Source organism: Hippocampus comes, unplaced genomic scaffold (genome assembly GCF_001891065.2).
Source record: "Hippocampus comes isolate QL1 unplaced genomic scaffold, H_comes_QL1_v1.1 scaffold162, whole genome shotgun sequence".
Taxonomy (NCBI): domain Eukaryota; kingdom Metazoa; phylum Chordata; class Actinopteri; order Syngnathiformes; family Syngnathidae; genus Hippocampus; species Hippocampus comes.
This window is the reverse complement of record NW_017806279.1, coordinates 393,830-412,141: the sequence shown is the minus strand read 5'-3', so window position 1 is coordinate 412,141 and position 18,312 is coordinate 393,830. Positions and strand designations below refer to the sequence as shown.

Genomic DNA, 18,312 nt, shown 5'->3' with positions numbered 1-18,312 from the left:
ATGAGGGCAGTGTTTCGGCTGGGCTTCGTCTCAGTCTACCTTTCGGCTCCCATGTTGGATGGTTTTGCCACGGGAGCCTCGTTTACTATCCTGACCGTCCAAGCCAAATACCTCTTGGGTCTGAAGATTCCTCGCCATCAGGGCTATGGCACTGTCGTTGTAACCTGGATCAACATCTTCGCCAACATTCACAAGACCAACGTATGTGACCTTATCACCAGTGCCATCTGCATCACCGTCTTAGGTAAATAAGGACCAGAACTCTTTGGATTGTGCGGAAATATAGATAAGGCGGTCATTACATTTTGGGGCCTGGGTGTTTTGGGGGTTCTGTAGTGGCAGGAAAAGAGATCCAGGAACGCTACAAAGATCGTTTAAAGATCCCACTGCCGACTGAACTGGTCGTGGTTGGCGGAGCGACGCTGGCCAGTCATTTTGGAAATCTCAACCATCATTACGGCACCAGTGTTTCAGGTCACATCCCCACTGGCTTCATCCCTCCTCAAGTGCCCAGTTTTAGTCTGATGCCAAGAGTAGCACTGGATGCCATTCCTCTGGCTGTTATCAGGTGATTTTTTTAAAAAATAAGGTTCATGCTGTTTTAGTCAAGTAGAAACAACAATGACAGACAGAAATTTGTCCTAATGTAATCCCGATGAATGGATTTTGACTCGTGATTTGAAAAGAAAAATGTTTTCTCTCCTAGCTTTGCCTTCACCGTGTCACTGTCTGAGATGTTCGCCAAGAAAAACGGCTACACGGTTCGACCCAACCAAGAGATGTTTGCCATCGGCTGTTGTAACATCATCCCCTCCTTCTTCCATTGCTTCACCACTAGCGCGGCTTTGGCAAAAACGATGGTGAAGGACTCAACGGGCTGTCAGACGCAGGTGACGTCCAAACCGAAGAAATGCACGGCAGAACAACACGGTTTTCTCGGAATGTAGAAATCGAAATCCTGAGTGTGTTTCCATCAGGTGTCAAGTCTGATCAGCGCCTTGGTCATCCTGCTCGTCCTGCTCTTCTTCGCGCCTTTTTTCCACGCTCTCCAGAAGTGCGTCCTGGCCTGCATCATCATTGTCAGCCTTCGAGGGGCACTCAGGAAGTTCAAGGACGTCCCCGCTAAGTGGCGAGCCAGTCGTAACGATGCCGTGGTTTGGTTGATTACCATGTCGGCCACGGCTCTGATCAGCGTCGAGCTGGGACTCCTTGTTGGCATCAGCTTCTCTTTGATCTGCATCATCTATAAAACCCAGAACCCTAGGGTGAGTGACAGCAATAGAACTGAATCGTACAACATTCCTCTCGAGTAAGGATAATTGGTCAAATTGTAAGTATAGAAACGCGGATGTTTCGGATACCTTAAAAATCGTAGGTGCTTCATTGTCCTCCTGAAATGTCTGTAAAAGGTCTTATGATATACTGTGCGTTGAGGTACAAAAGTTTCTTGTTGTACCTTGACTCATCCAGTACCAGCCAATTCTAGACCAAGTCTGAAAAGACGTTTAAAAACGTCTTTGTGAGTGAATGAGTTAAGGGGTACAATGGCTTGTCAAGTTGTGAGGTAGCCACAAGTGTATACTGTTTTGTACCCATGACAACTTGGGAACATACTTAGTTGGACCTACACTTTATAAACTTAAACTGGACACAAACATCTGCAGTTCACTGCAGTATCAAATTTCCTTTTACCTACAGTACGTGCGAAGAAATTGACTCAGACCCTCCATTCTTGACAATCTTCACAATCTTACAGATTGGAGGAAACGGTAAACAGTAAAAGACAATTTCATTTTTTGAGCTAATCCAACATCTAACATCAGGTCTCTCTCCTGGGCCGAGCCGGCGACTCTGACCTTTATGAGGATATGGAGGAATACCAAAACCTCGTCCCGCCAAGCCGAGTGCGAGTCTTCCGCTTCCAGGCTCCTCTCTACTACGCCAACAAGGACACCTTCCTAAAAACCCTCTACAAAGCTGTCGGGGTGACACCTTTCTTGGAGATGACCAGCCGGAGAAAGGCAGAGAAAAAGGCCAAAAAGATATCCATGACCCAAGCCCAGGCCAATGGGGACACCAACAACGGAGACGTCGTCGTGGCACTCGTTCAAAGACAACTGGACTTCCACACCATCATTTTGGACTGTTCTGCCATACCATTCCTAGACTCCACCGGCCTGGTTGCCTTTCAGGGGCTGCTCAAGGAGTTTGCGGAGATTGGTGTGAGAGTGGTCCTCGCCTGCTGTAACACCTCCCTCATAGATACCTTGCAAAAGGGACAGTTATTTGGGAAGGGTGACAAAGACATGAGCAAAATGCTGTTCCACACAGTCCACCATGCTATCCTGTACGCAAACATCCAGCAGCCCGACAAGAGCTCAGAAGACTCTGTTCTGTAGAACTTAATGTGTCACCAGGTCTTGCGTGAGTTTTCTTCTGGTATTCCGGTGTACTGCCCTTTCCAAGAAACATGCATGTCAGGTTCATTGAGGACTCAAAATGTTCTTGCATGGTTGTTTGTCGAAATGTGCTCCGCAGTTGACTGGCAACCAGTCCTGGGTGTACCTCACCTCCAACATAGCAGCAACGTAGCGGTGCATCACGCAATGTTCGCATCCACACACCTCTGTCTGAATCCGTATGAGACGGACCAAGAGCAAAACAAACCTGTTGGCTAATCATTCATCGACATTTTTATTTAATGATCACCTCGTTGCCTTAAGTTCCACTTTTCGGATGGAGCACTTTGCTAAAACACTTTTTCAGCCTTTTAGACCGCCGCCCGTCTCACTTGTGAACGGTACTGCTGAAGTGAGACGAACAAGGCACATTATAAATGTATAATATCAGATCGCAGATGGATAGATTTGTGGTAGTACAGGATGAAATATTTATTCTTCAGACAACGACAACATAATGTATAAAGCTGTAAGAGAAGGTAAAACACAACTGAGATCAAAACAAAACTAACCCGTCGGCACCATCAAGCAAATGATTGTCTTTTCCTGAAGTGCCGCTTTTACCACGGAGCACTTTGCCAAGACACTTTTTGACCTTTTCGGGCCACCACAGCTCACATGCTCAGTGGAGCCAAAACGCGAACAAAACAAATGCGATTTTTCATCGATGTGATGTCGTCTAAAATGATTCCTTGGATTGATGCAAATAATGGTTGTCACATTGCGCAACTGTCTGTCCATTCACATACAGGCCTTAAGGCAACTAGACACTGTTGAGGAGCCTGTGATAAAATAAAACTTTCTTTTTTTTTTTTTTTTTACAAGTATGACTTTTATTGTTACAGTAATACAATCATACTTCTTTTTGGCTATGAAATTTTGCAACTTGGGCGACCAACTCCGTCACCCACCCCATGCTATACCACTGACCCAAAGCATATACTGTATATATACCAGATAGCTCGTCCTGCATAAACCCGAATACAGTCCGACAGATTCATGCATTGCTCATTGAAAAACTAAGGAAAATTTAAACACACACACACGCATACAAATAGAGAGTACTATCTAATGCCACTGTGTTCTGTCAGTGTACATAAAGTCATTGCTCATGTTCATGTTTTTAGTTGTATCATATCTGTTAAATGTCTCGCTAAGGTTTATTCATTTCCTGAGTTTGGAAATGCCCCGCTCGCCTTCCTCAGAGGAAGAACAACAGTAGCCATTAAAATGGGACGTTATTTAAATTATGCAACAGCCATCGTTCCAATTTGAGATGAACTGCTGCTTTTAAATATCTGATGGCCTAATTTATTGGCTGATATGTAAAACAATCAAACGCGTGCCTCAAACCTCTCATCTTTCTTCATCTCATCTTGATATGAACACAAGAAACCTGATCAATTTCAACCCAATAAAGATATTTCTTGTCGATGGTGACTGATGTTTAGTTTTCTTCATCCTTCACGATGCATCCGAATACCCAGCCGGATCAAAATGGCTGCATTTACACTCACAGCAAATATTTAGATGATTATTTGGACCTTTGCTCGACGTGTCATTAATCACACTAATCCAGGTGGCCAAAGTCTACACTTAATGATTTAACCAACCAAAGCCAATTATTACCCGAGACGTCAAAATCATTTCCTTGACGGTTTAAACTCTCAACTGTGTTCCCCTCAAAACCTTTAACTTGTACTATCACCACTTTTTCCAATAGCTGCGATTCTCTTTTCTTTGTCACTTATTTTTGTTTTGATTTTGAAATTTGCCTTGTTAAAATGTGAAACTGTCTCTAACATTTATTTCATTTTATTGTCAAATGTTTTTTTTCTATGCATTTCTAAAACTATTAAAGGTCATATGGCTGTCTTTTGAGCATTCCTTTTTGCAATCGTGTTGGACATCCGTGTGTGAGCATGTTTAATACTTGAAATAAACTCTATGAGTAAAATATCTTGATGGCATGTGATTATGATCATAAACCAAAATATAAAATAATTATTTGACCCTGGTTATTAGTTTTGGGCGGTAAAACTAAGGTCATTGCATTTTTGGATACATTTTTTTAAGTTGACTATACATCTACTCATTTTATTTCATCAAGTCATTGCACAAACTAAAAAATCTCACGTTTGTCTCATCTACTTAAAAAAATGTATCCGGATCCAGGTGATTTTATTTTGTGCAGCCACTTGACGAAATAAAATTCAACACACCGTTTTGTCTTAATTTTTCATTACATGGCCAAATGCCATCGAGAGTATCATGTTTTTCAAACTGGGGAGGCCAGTCTATTTTAATGCCTCTGGAAAAAAACAATTTGTCGACCAGGGTAGGGTTGGGGCTGCTCGTCAAGGAGTGTGATCTGAAGACAGAATTGTTCCAAACTAACTTTATAGCCATCGATCACAGCGCGATGCCCCTTCAACATGATCCTTCATTCACATTAAGTGGGTGCTGTGGATGCTCACCCACTTGGACCTGCATCCTCAACACGTGCCTGCTTCAAAACACTCACTTGAAACCTCATCATCAGTTTGAAACCCTACTTTGAAACTCTAAACATAGTTTAAATCTCTCGTTTGAAAACCTAACGCTATTTCATACACTTCTTATAAACCTTAATACTCGATAAAAACACTGCAGTGACACTCTTAACCATGGTTTAAAGGCCGGAACTCTCTGATTGGCTGCCCTCTTCCCCGACATAACCCACCAATCAGTGCCACGTTTGGGTGTCCTGATTGGTAATTGGTTTTCAGGAGTGCTATCAGCTGCAGTGATTGACTAGCATGGTTGAATAGGATTGTGTTGCCTTTATCAGTGGCCATTTGTGTCACGTTGTATTTTTGTGCTGATGTTTTTTTTTCTTTGTACTGCATTGTGTTACGTGTCCTTCGCCCTAGCTATCACAAAGTGTATCGTGACTTTTGGCACTCCCTGTACATAAATATATTTCTGACGTCCTGAGTCATCTGGTTGGATAAATTCAGCGTTATCCAAAAAGATGAGTACACCAAGTCACATTCACAGTAACAGAGTGATGTGTCAGATCCTCCACTTTTTCCATGACGCCGTTTCCCAACACGATTACTTCTGACAAACTCTTTGACAGTGGCCTCTTGCTCAACATCAGTATAAGTGTCAGCATGTAACAGAATCTCGTGTAATTATTCTGTGCAAGGTTACACATTTACATTTCGTGTAGCTTTGAAGTTTTTTACTCGATTCTCAATTGAGTGCATCGACGAGCGCCCTCTGTTGTTCAAATCAGGAAGAACAAGCCTATTTTTTTTAGTTTGGACTGCTCTTCTGCCGAAAAATACTATGACACCAATATTTTTGTAGTTATTCAAAATGATTTTTTTTCTCTTTGACCTTATTTAATACAGCTTAAAAGTCAGTTACAGTGCTTCATAATACAAATCAGCATTGTTTCTCAGAATAAAGATTCAAACAAATGAGACTGGTGCTGCATTGTCGTGCAAAAACAAAGTCAGTGCATGTACCGCATACGTTTGATCTGGTGGAAGGCAAATAAAGTACAGTACTTGCAAAATACGGACAATAAACACTATTGAGACTACCCGGATCACTACACATTGGACCGATTCACACATGACATCACTTATAATAGTCACATAATGCTGGCTTGCCTGTTTTTGTCCTGTAAAACGTGTGACATAAAAAAAGCACCAATCACCCAAATAACCAGAAACATGCAATCACTCCTCCATAAGAACAGGGAAAAAAAGGAATACCATGCATATACAGTACAGTAGTTCGGTTTTACAGTGGGGGGATGATTTGATCTGCTGTGGAATCTGGATGTTTGAATCCTCGAATATAGCAAACATTTTTGGGAGCTGAGCACTAACTCACATTTTGTTGGGGATCAAATACTACTAATCTTTTACTCATTGTGGGTTCTTCAGTCCTAATGACAGTCGGAAAAATAGAGTGTTCTTTTTTTGTAAATTCAGTAGTGCAACAAACTGGCTACTATTTCATTTAGTCAAGTAAATACTCTCTTAGGAGAAGCGTGCAGTTGTAGTGCATTGTTCGCGGTAAACATCTCATATTCGACAAGTACTCTGTGGTAAGGGAATAGAAATCCGGATGAAGATTATTTGTTTGTTGGACTATCAGACACCTCGCAGCCATACTTGTGATGACAGCAATGCGGTTGTATGAAATTGAGATGCTGAAATGGCATCAGGTACATCCATCGCACTGTCAAGTTCCCTGCTTTTCAACACAAATTGTGTCATGCTTAATAAATAACACGTTAATATTTCCAGCAAAGCAAAAAATCCCCTCCACTCCTTACTTCTCAACACTTCAAGCAGCAATGTGCACCGTGTCAATCACAGTGACACTTGTTCAATAAAACCTCCCGGCCCATGACACCCGCTCTAACCCGCCCCAAGAATCCCATGTGCAAATGGATATATTTCCTTCTCAACCAAGCATCAAATAATTGTCAAGATTTTTTTTTTTAAAAAGCAACAAAATAATCATTTTTCGATACAGTCTAAGTAGAAATTTCATGCACAGACATCCGGCCGGTAAGTACATGCAATTGCAGTCATCTTCAACCGACCTACTGACCCTTATCTTGGCTCTGGTGGACCATGCTTGTGAGTAAATTTTGACCAAATCCAAAGAACGTTAAAAAAAAGAGCAACTGGTCATGTGACGACACCCAAGTGCATCCTTGCGTTGTTTGATTGTTGTCATTGTGTCCTTGGTGGACAAGGCTGGCTATGCCGGAACTGCATAATGTCCACTGCGGTTTGATGCCACCAGTAAAGCATGGCAACCACCAGAACGTGCCAGACCTGATGACTGGCACCGATGTAGTTCACGTGGCCTGAGAAACAGAAGCACAAAGACGATAAATACTTTTGATATAAATTGCTTTCAATGTTGTATATAAAAAAAATATTCATACTCCACTTGTACAAGGGCTGAACGTTTTTAAAAACAATTTTGAATGAATGAATATGACAGCCAGTTGATTCATCTTTTTCAATTTTTGTCACTTCAGGTGTTCATGTTTCATGAAACAATGAGAAAAACATGTGGATGACACTTATCAAGACACTCTAAAAATCAATGAACATTACGGGTACTGAACGTGTACGTATATATACATATATAACAAATAAAACCTACGAACTGACCGTAATGAAACAGGGGTTGTTGGTTTTTTTCGGCGAAATTTATTTTACATTCATAAATGCAATAACATGTTCACGTGAGGTGCAAGTATTACATTTATCCACATAGGGTCGCTATCCTCACGTTGTACGGTCAAATCAGCGATTTTCTTTTTTAGCAGCAGCGAAAATGGATGTATGGACTTGAAAAGGGAGTGGCCCCGCCTGATAAGTGACGGGGGCGGCAGCCAACGACAGTTTTGTTTTTATTAGTTGGAGGTTTTTTACTGTGTGGTGTGTTTGTTGAGTGCAAAAAAGTCACTTGCATCAATTATTACAAAAGTACTCTGTAATTAACTTCACAAATGACTGTTTGACCATCCTTCTTCTGGACCCACATACAGCAATACCAAAATAAATGCATGACGCATGAACCCCGAAAGCTCATATATGACATAAATTGACAAATACAAAAACAACGGGCATGTTCGCTGTAATTCTACTAAGATTTATTAGTTGAAGATGTCGTTTCAGTTAGTTTTTGTTTTTATTTCATTTTGCTACTGTGGTACACATTTCATTTTGCTTGTTAAGTGTGAGATGATCTTTAACTTTGGACCTTCGGTATACTACCACGATATGGATTTTTGGTTGAAACGGCGACTTCAACAAATGTCCCCTTGCTTCTTGCATGGGCTGGTGAGAGGGTGGCGCTTGACGGGGGACAAAGGTGAGATTGAACCAGACTCACCAGGGAAGCAACGCTCAGGCATCTTGGTAATGTAGAACACGAAGGCAGCTGCGCCGATGAGATACATGACAATCAGGCGAGGTAGGAACATCTGCACAAATGACAAAATATATAGTGGAGGCAAAGTAATGTTGCATTGGAGAAAATGCATATGTTAAACTTTTGATCTGGTTGACAAGCTAGAATACCGTATTTTCCGCACTATAAGGCGCACCTAAGAGCATTCAATTTTGTCAAAAGCCGACAGTGCGCCTTATAATCCGATGTGCCTTATATATGGATCAACAATCTGATTTCTTGAACATAGTATTTTAAATGTTCTGTAAAGTGCTTTGTTAAGCTGCAGCGGTTGTGAAGGCTCTATATGAATAAAGCTGTATTGTATTGTATTTCTTTTAGCGTAGCTCCATCTACTGGATGCATAACATAACAACAGCCACTATTGTAGCTTTTATTCGATGCGCCTTGTAATGCGATGCGCCCTATATCTGAAAACAGTTTTAAAATAGGCCATTCAAAATAGGCCTTATACTCCGAGGCACCTTATATTGCGGAAAATACGGTAATTATTTGAAACAGCACAGAAGGTGAGAGGCGGTATTGTGTTTTGCACAAAACCTCATTTTTGGAATCATTGCCAGACATATAAAGATGGTATATTGTCATCACAGGTACAAAACAGGCACTTGGCACTTGGACGAGTGACATACAGGAAGTAGTTTTGAGGACAAGCAGTGATGTAGAGTTTTTGGAGGAGGAAGCTTTCCTCACCCGAACGATGTCGCAGGTGAGCCCGCCATTGAGCAACACCCAGTGGATCGTTGGAACCACACCCATAACGGCCACGCCGAAGAAGGTGGACACCCTTATGCAGCGCCATTCAGCGCTCATGTACCGCGGATGGAATTGAGCGCCGAAAACTAACAGAATCATGGTCAGCACCGTCAGCGAATAGACCTGCCGCCAAAACTGATGAAACAAGGCAAGAACAACTGATGAGAGAATGCTAATGTGATTAGGGTGGGAGGAAACGCAAAAGGGGGGCACATACGGCGTTGCAATAGAAGGAATAAAAGATGCCGGGCACGTAACAGCCTAGGATGCCGACGGAAATGCCGGCGTAGTCCAACGCCAGCCAACGGCGACTCGTCTTCTCCGATCGATGGCACAAAAACAGATGGTAGCCCACAGAACACAACATGCACACCTGGAAGCAACACAAACACAAAATGTTGACGAGGTACGTGGTCATGTTACCGTCCCGTATTGCAGTGAGTTATACAACAACGTTAAAACTATGTTTATGGCTAAATCAATGAATACAGTTACACACTAAAAATGAAACTAAAATAGTTCGACCTGAGAATGAACATTAATATGTAGCCAATCAAAGCCCGAGATAGAAAATCCCACAAAAGCACTTACGAGTACATGCGCCTTATTTTATATTCACGTGGACTTTTTACTGCATTTGAATCAATCAGTATTTATTAGACGTTATGGATTGGATTGATGAATGATTTGCATTTTGATGCGAAATCAATGATCGGTTGTGACGTTATAATTCCGTGTATTGAATGTTTATAAATGTTTTATTTTTTTCACAATGCATTTCAATGGTCATCAATTCGAAGCAAATTGTGTTTATTTGTGTGCTGGGCCGGGCCCAAGAACAATGGCGGACGACTGTAAACTAAATATACGAGTTGTTTAATTAAATTTGTCCATCTTCTGATTGGATCACTGATTATTATTTATTTTCTTGCGATGGGCTCCAAAATCTTGATCGTGATATTAGATATTAAGACTGAAAGAAATGCTTAAAAGTGAGCTTTTCTTCTGTAGTGAGGTTTCTTTCGGGTACTAGTGATGGAAGTGCGCACACCACTCCACAATTTGAGAATCCCTGATTTCGTCAACGGCAACCCAACCGGTTAAGGCAGACAGCGCCCCCACCCCACCCCCCCCATTGAGTCCCAAGTCTGTTTTTCATTTCTTCCAAAGGGGGAGTTTTTTTTTTTCTCGCCTCTGTTGCTTAATGCTTGCTCATGGGAGTTGGTGAACTTGGTTTCTTCATTTGTCAGGGGGAGCGGTTCTCCAACTGCTCCATATGCAACAACCTTCAGATAACTTCTGTCTGATGAAACCAAAAACCGAGAAGCTTTATGAGCTTCGCACTACTGTCTATCACTGTGCAGCCAAAACAGAAGAGCGTATGTAATGTTGAGGCCATCGGGTGTACACAAAACTAGGTCCACATTGAGCTGCGCGTGTGTTGGAACTACAAAACCACGCCTATCTCAGGTATTCAAACAGGTTTCAGACCTGATTGGGAGGAGTCAACTCAATTAACTTGTTTTCGGAAACCCGAATGACCTGAATTATGAATACTGCTTCACGGCACGATGGACTCAAAAGAGAAATGCAGTACTTTGCAGTGCTTGAGTAGATGCCGTGAAACAGTTTTTCATTGTCGTGGGTGTGTCATCATCCCTATTCACAAATAAGAGGTTGGTCTCAGACAGCACCGCTCAGGCTCAGGTTTAAACACCGTCGGGAATGTTCACTGACTTGACCGTGCGACATCAACGTAAAACAACGCAAGTCCACATCTTACCTGGAAGCAAAACAGTCCGATGGCGTAGATGACATAGTCCTCTCTGCTGGCTCCAGAAGCTGGCAAAACCTTTACGCCGTCGTTGACGGCCAGAGAGAAGAAGAGAAGGAAGCCCAACAGGTGGCTCCAGATGTTCACAGTCTCATTGGACAGAACGAAAATACTTGAGGAGGAACAACAAATAGAGATGTTTTTTTGGGGGGGGGGGCGTCGACCTTACATAGTGTTGTTCATTATTAGACTCACCTCCTCAAGCAGAGTTTGGAAGGCAGGTGGGCTCTGTAGCCGTCTGTGATGTAGGGGTTCTCCCTGAGATACATGGGAAGTTGTTCAAAAGTGTACAGTTTTATTTTCTGCGGGATGCGCATCGGCCATTCTGGGTAATTGCCCAGCTCCACGTAATGGGTCGTCTGCAGCATCTTGATCATTGCTTCTTCCACTTCAAATAAAAGCAAGTTGGGTTGGGCGGGACAGGAATGGAAACCTGACAGGAGAAAAGACACACACACAATACTTACAGTATTTACATTCTGGTCACAGCTTTCAAGAAGGAAAGAACAAATTGAGATGCATTAACGCCAGGATAGATGTATTGGATGGAAAGACTGTACTGTACTAAGCAACAGTTTACATTAGATTATTTTAGATTAGATACAATGGAAATAAAAACCCTAGTTCAAATGCCAGATTTTTGTGATGTAAAAAAAAAGACCAAGATAAGTAATTTCAACAGTCTCAAAGCGCAGACCTGCAACTGTTGCGCGTGCCTCGAAGGAACACCAAATAAAGTTCAGATGTTCTAGCAGGCTTTTGTAGATTTTGATTATTTTTATTTATTCATTTCTTAGAAGTCTGTAGGTCTTGTGTTAACACTGACTGCTACTTGAAAATGTTCATAATTCTCATCTAATGTGGGACGTTCCACCTGGGAAAAAAAAAGTCCCACAGCACAATGCTGCTATCACCACGCTTCATTGTAGGTATTCAGATTCAGATTCAGAAAACTTTATTTATCCCTGTGGGGCAATTAGAGTTGTGCGAGAGCGGCTTATCATAGAGACAGTCAGAGCAAAGGAAAAACATAGGATGAGAGTCGGCCTGTCGGTAGGTCTGGTGTTCAAACATACAAAAACTAAACCATGATTTAAACATTTTGCAAAAACACACTTGACTTTTACATACCACATGTATGTGGGGAAACTGTAATGGACCACTGAATCCAAGTTTGAACTTTTGGAATCGCTACAGGTGTATACTTACTTTCTCCCATTATATATAAATATGAATGTGAGTGGTTGATGGTAAACACAGCCACATCCCCGGTTATAAGATGGGTGCATTGTGCACAATTTTTCAGTTGTGTAATTTCACCTGCCCTCTCAAGGACTTTATTTCAACTGAGTTGTACAAATTATAAATCATATTAATTGTGGAAGACATTTTAAAATGATCTTGGTCTCGTTTTTTTTTTTTTAAACACAAAATCTGACATTCTATCAGCGGTATATGTGCTTTGCATATCCGTAGGTTTGGATGGATGGATTGATGGATGGATGAATAGATAGATCGAAATGCACAACTCGCTCCCAAGCTTAACTGAGTTAATTCATCAACCATCAGTATGTTATCCTTTGCGTGACATCCTGTATTTTACAATCGTGGTCACTGCGGACACTGCCAACACAAAACAAAACGCGGACGGTTGAAGAATGACACCTTGACTGACGTACATACCCCTTCGACCTACATTTATATGCCAAACGCGTACGAGTAAATAGAAAACATACACGCTTAAATCGAGGTGGTTATCTCAAAGGTAACATTTACAGGCATTATTTAGGGCAGCTAAATTTGATTGAAAACAAACTGACCAGTGACCGCTAGTCCCCGTGCCACAATCGTTGATCTCTCGACTCAGCCATGATCTCACCCGATGTGTCACAACGCCCACGTTCCTCCTTCCAAATAATTCAGAATTGCTCAGTAACACGCATCAGGTAACGTCAGCAACTAATACAAAGCCTATTTTCTTTTTGTATTCATTGTAAACAATGACACAGCGCTCTACCGCCGCCGAGTGGTCAAGTTGGAATATTTCACCCGCAGTCCATTCATTACGTTGTAGGTACAAAAAAAAAAACGATCGTGACGTAATAGAGAGGAAAACGTCACCACCATGGCTGTGGTTTCATTTGAAATACTTCACATTTTCAGTATTTTATTGTTATAATAATTCGCTTTCCAAGTTAGCTGACTTAGATGATAAATGCAATCGTCTGTGGGAATGAGTCAGAGACAAGTCTACATTTATTTTATGGTTACCCTGTGCCATCGAAATTTTGGAGAGATTTTGAAAAATAGATGTGTGGAAAGAATTGGTCTTATCATTGCAATTGATTTAAAAGCTATAATTACAACATGATGGCTTGTCTTTTTCCTGTGTGATGAATCTTTTGCTCTTACTTGGCAAATTTTACAAAATAAGAATGTCCAAATCACTTCCATTTTTTCAAGTATTTCTTGTAGAGCATAGTCTGTATCTAAATTTACAAATTATCTTTAGTAGACCTCAAATGAAAGTTTACTGTGCCTGTTGTCGTTGTTTTTGTTTGTTTTCTTGTTTTCTGTGTGTTATTTCTTGTATTACATTGACGTTTGTACACTTTGTTATCCAACAATCATAAATGTTTGATGATAAGTCTCAATTTGAAAAAAAATGGCTGTGGTTTCAACATTTCCCAGTTGATTTAAAACCAAATCTGAATAAACAACACCACACCCTCCCCTGGTCGCGTTTTTTTTAAAGCCCATTTAATGACAAATTCAAAAACAATATCCTTCGTTTGTCTTTTGTGACCTCAGAGGCTGAGAGTAACGTTGTTTGGTTGCACTGTAATTGCTGTGCTCACCACATTAGTGAAAATCACTTTTATTGTTCTTTTTACATCTGAAGTTGATTACCAAGGCCTCACATCCCTTTAACACTCGTAAAATTAACCCTACAAAAAATATTTCAATGGCTGCTCTATGAACGATGCAATTACATTTATCGTAGGCCTGTGACATCATTCGTTGCTTTTTGACAGAACCGATGTGAAATATAACGAATCAAAGTGAATTCTTGAACCAAATTAAGTTGGTGAAGTTTTTTCTGATTGTTTGTTTATTAAATCTTGTCTAACTAACATTACATAACATGTTTTCATGGAACCATTTTTGACCAGTCAAAACGTCCTTTACATAATTTCATTTCTTTTACACAAATGAGGATCTATTCCTGTAAACAATGTTCAGCTGTTCAGTGTGTACTAAAGTGGTTATGCAAACCAAATGAGGCCTTTTGAGCACGTGTTCCACATGCAAGTTGGATGAACATCCAAGAAGATTGTGGAGTACTGTATGTAATGTGGACTGTTGGCCTGCACCGTCATGGTAACACCCACAAACAAAAGAGGGATTGTGCAAAGCAAAAACAGACGTCTCAAAGGGGCCCCTGCACCAGGCAAAGATTCAATTTCCTGACAAAATGACATTGGTATGTATTTTTTTCACATGCCATGACTTCACACTCTCTGAATGCTGAGATGTAAAGAGACACCCTCATCATTTATGATGCATTATAAAAACATCATCATTCGAATTTTTTAATGGGGCATTTCTCTTGTCGTTTTTGAATTTTTCTTTTAACAAGAATTCATCACGAAGAAGGACCAAATGGAGTCGACGCATCCCGGGAGATAAAGACTGATTAATGAGTTCTTTCTCAATAAATCAATACTCTCTTGGCCTTTTGTTAGCCTTCTGCAATTCATTTGCACGAACTTTAAGCATGTGTTTGTCTTGGAGACATTGTGGTGCGCGGTTTTGTATTGGGACATTGCGGTCATCAAGAACAGCTACATTAATTTTCCACCGAGATGATAAGATGGCATCCATAGTACAGCTTGCATGTTTATATTCCAAATGTAATTGTATTAATGCATGATAAATGTAGTATTAGGCAGCCCAGACAAGTCTTCTGCCATGCTTTACATATTTCCAGTCCCAGTCATTGACTATTTATGCCACTAATAGTGCCAACTGTTTTGGCTTTGACAGATGCAGGAAATACTGGATGATGGTGTTGCTTTCAAAATAAAAGTAGAGTAAAGTTCCTCACCGTAATATTTACAATTTTGTTTTCCTAAAAAGCATTGTAAATATTCCTTAAGTGTTACAACAATGCAAATATAATTCCCCATTTGCAAATGAGAACAGTTTCAGTGCCAACTTGTCCTCATAATATTACATTTAAGTTAAATGTAATATTATGAGGACAAGTTGACTTAAATGATTTAAGTCAGTTATATGTGATGATCTGGAATTATTTTATCGAAGCAGCAGTAACAGTTGGACATACTGAGATGGACATAATTAATTTGATCGTTTTGTTTCTACCTTTCACAGTCTGTAGTGGTGCAATATGTGTAGAATTGATGTTCAATACAGATTTTTGGGAAGTAAAATCAAAACAAGACCAAAATAATAAAATTGTCTTATTTGTCACACAATTAAATTCAATTTTATTTATGAATCACTTTTCAGAGAGAGGACATAGTTATAGAACACATAAAATGCAGGAACACAACACATAGGTAAAACAAGGGGGGGAAAATCAAATGAGTCATGTTATGACCAGGGGCACGGTTATTAATGAAGCACAAATGAAATGCGTGTTTCATTGTTTAAGAAAACAAAACGTGATGTAGTAACGTAACCGAGCAGTGATTTAACTTTGAAATGCACACTGGGTGGTGCTGTTCGGGTGTGACCACACGCTTCGGACGAACAGCGATGATAATCTTCGAAGTGTACAGTACGTGAGCTGCAAGATGTGAGGTACTTGAACGCACCGCCGCGAGATAATGAAGCCCACCATGAAGAGGAACCAAAACAGCTCATCGTGGTTCTGGGAGTAAAACACTCTGATGTGTGTGGATTATGGGTCGTTTATGGATTTCTTGTACAATCCTCCTTTTGACGACTTTTTGGGTGATCTCAGCGTTGACGGACGGCGGCGAAGAGTCCTGCAATGGTGCATTCGATGTTTATTTTGTTTTGGACAGGTGAGACATATGAGCTGCTGTAACAATATGCTGCACAGTGGACATTCTTATGTGCGCTCAGACTGGTCGTTGTCCTTGTATGGTTGTGTTTAGTTTGCGTGTTCCCACTTCCCACTTGACCTTAGCATAGCCTTCACCCTTAACTTGAACTTTATTTGTGGAAGCAGCGACTCAAACGATCCTTTTTGTTTGCCGTTAATATGTAAAGTTTGCCAGTGCAATGGTGCACGTGTTTGAAATGTAATAATACAGTCCTCCAAAAAAAAAAAAATCCTTCGGTACATTGTTTTAAGTATTATTCACAGTATTTGAGAGTAATTATTTGGTTTATTGATTGATTCATTCATATCATACAGTATACTGTATGTCACAGGTGTCAAACACAAGGCCCGGGGGCCAGATCTGGCCCGCCACATCATTTTATGTGGCCCGCGAAAGCAAATCAAGCAGGTCAACTTTCATGACGCATGCCAAAATCTGTACCAAATTTCGAATTGTCATATGTAGTAAATAATCATGTTGAGCTATTGCAAGCATTTTCTTGTTTTACATTATTACAGAAACTTGAACAACAGTGCAACAAACTACTCTCCTGTCTGGACTTTTGATTTCAAAAATAGTTAGCTATTAATTGTGTACTGTATATTTAATAATATGAGAAGGTGATTAAACATTTATACGGTTTCACAGTCATAATGGCCCTCCTAGGGAAACTGTGACTACAATGTGGCTCGCGACAAAAATGAGTTTGACAGTCCTGCAAACCTTTTTTTTTTGTCATCCTTAATTGTAATGTTTCATTTTGATTGACACGGTGGACAAACTCATTTAAAGACATTTTTGGTGTGGTTTCTAGCGGTCAAAAATTGAACTGCATCTCAAACTTGGATCCCTTATTTTGCCTCGAGTGATGACAGAACAACATTCAGGATGCGTGATTTCTTTTGAGACTTGGCATTCACATGTTGTTTTAAAAAGGCACCATGTGGCGTTTCTGTGTGCGCCGATCATGTTTGCAGGTCAGGCAGTGTGTCAGGACACTGGCATGAGATCTTTGGATTTGTGGAGCAGCTCACCAAGAAGTTTGTCAGGTGGGTGAGGGGACTTGTTATTACCAAAGTCCTCTTGCACGTACGGTACAGAAACGTTTTCAAAGCAAAACCAGAGAGGGCTTTTATTATAGGTTGTTAAAGTATAACACAAATGGGAGTGCAAAAAAAAAAAATAGTAGGCCAAACCTATTTGGGGAAGCTGACATTTTAGGCTCCAAACCCCTTCTGGTTAATGGTGTTGTGTGTGTGTGTGTGTGTGTGTGCGTGTGTGTGTGTGTGTGTGTGTGTGTGTGTGTGTGATACCAAATATAAACTCATAACACTCTGCCAGATGTGGAGGTGGTGTTGACTTTGGTAGACAGTCAGGACAGATAGTGGGAGTGCTACTAGCACAGCTGGCGCCCTCTTACGATGGTGAGTTTAAATTTAGGGATGGTCAAAGTTTTCGTAGAAACATGGAAGAAAATTGGGTGGGTTCGAAAAGTTTCCTGTCTTACTGGGAAGACGTTATACAAGATGTTGCAGTGTATCGTGTGGGAATTTTTGTCCATTCATCCCAGAGAACATTTGTGGACCTGAGAGATGGTACTCATCAATTCACCAAATTTACGGCCACCTTTTTGCGTTGTGATTTACATACACGAGCACAGGTCATATACCGAAAGAGAGGTTCTTTCCTCCACCGTTCTTCTTCACAAAGTCTCGAAAGATGCTCCAGCTGGTTCAAAATGTGTAGCTAATGCCACACTAGTATTGAATCTTATTCATACATGGCAATTTTCCGCGGATCCGCGGAAATCCGCCGTTTTATTTCTTAAATTGATCATTTTTGTGAATCGTCTAAATCCGTTGAGAAAATTTTAGGGGCGGTCAGGTACCTTATCGTCGAGTTTTCACGAGCTCTCCCGAACAGTCTCTCCGTTTTCCGTTTGTAAACAGCCCTGCGATTGGACGTGTATGAAAGCTTCAACTAATCAGATCACTGAAGGCATTATTTGTTGCGGAAGTCTTAGCTCGATTATAAACGGCCCAGCGATTGGTTAACGACAAGCGATTGGACCAATCAAATTGCATGTAACATATTGCTTTACCTGATTCATGGCGGCCTGTTCGTCTCGCAAATTCATTGTTCTGGGATCGTTTTGAGCGGAATTATGAAA

At 40.8% G+C, this 18,312-nt stretch overlaps 3 protein-coding genes across 4 annotated transcripts in view; 2 read left to right on the top strand and 1 right to left on the bottom strand.

The window, feature by feature from the left end:
• On the top strand, positions 1–2,984 carry slc26a1 (solute carrier family 26 member 1). The gene is made up of 5 exons (XM_019857915.1): positions 1–244; positions 337–568; positions 707–890; positions 978–1,265; positions 1,824–2,984. Exons 1-5 carry the CDS (start codon positions 1–3, stop codon positions 2,397–2,399), a joined length of 1,524 nt encoding a protein of 507 aa, XP_019713474.1. The 3' UTR covers positions 2,400–2,984.
• A 2,826-nt stretch (positions 2,985–5,810) lies between these two features.
• Positions 5,811–13,053, bottom strand: LOC109508087 (progestin and adipoQ receptor family member 3-like). Its single transcript, XM_019857927.1, has 7 exons — positions 12,867–13,053; positions 11,242–11,479; positions 10,996–11,158; positions 9,430–9,585; positions 9,150–9,347; positions 8,379–8,469; positions 5,811–7,338 (listed from the first exon to the last, which is right to left on the bottom strand). Exons 2-7 carry the CDS (start codon positions 11,421–11,423, stop codon positions 7,202–7,204), a joined length of 927 nt encoding a protein of 308 aa, XP_019713486.1. The 5' UTR covers positions 11,424–11,479; positions 12,867–13,053; the 3' UTR covers positions 5,811–7,201.
• A 2,728-nt stretch (positions 13,054–15,781) lies between these two features.
• Positions 15,782–18,312, top strand: part of LOC109508086 (anthrax toxin receptor 2-like) — a 13,992-nt gene continuing 11,461 nt past the window's right edge. The window contains exons 1-2 of one of the 2 annotated variants that reach the window (XM_019857926.1): positions 15,782–16,100; positions 17,120–17,191. In XM_019857926.1, the coding sequence (XP_019713485.1) occupies positions 16,067–16,100; positions 17,120–17,191 (106 nt within the window). In that variant the 5' untranslated portion in view covers positions 15,782–16,066. The remainder of the gene's footprint in view (positions 16,101–17,119; positions 17,192–18,312) is intronic. The other variant, XM_019857925.1, reaches the window with a different exon arrangement.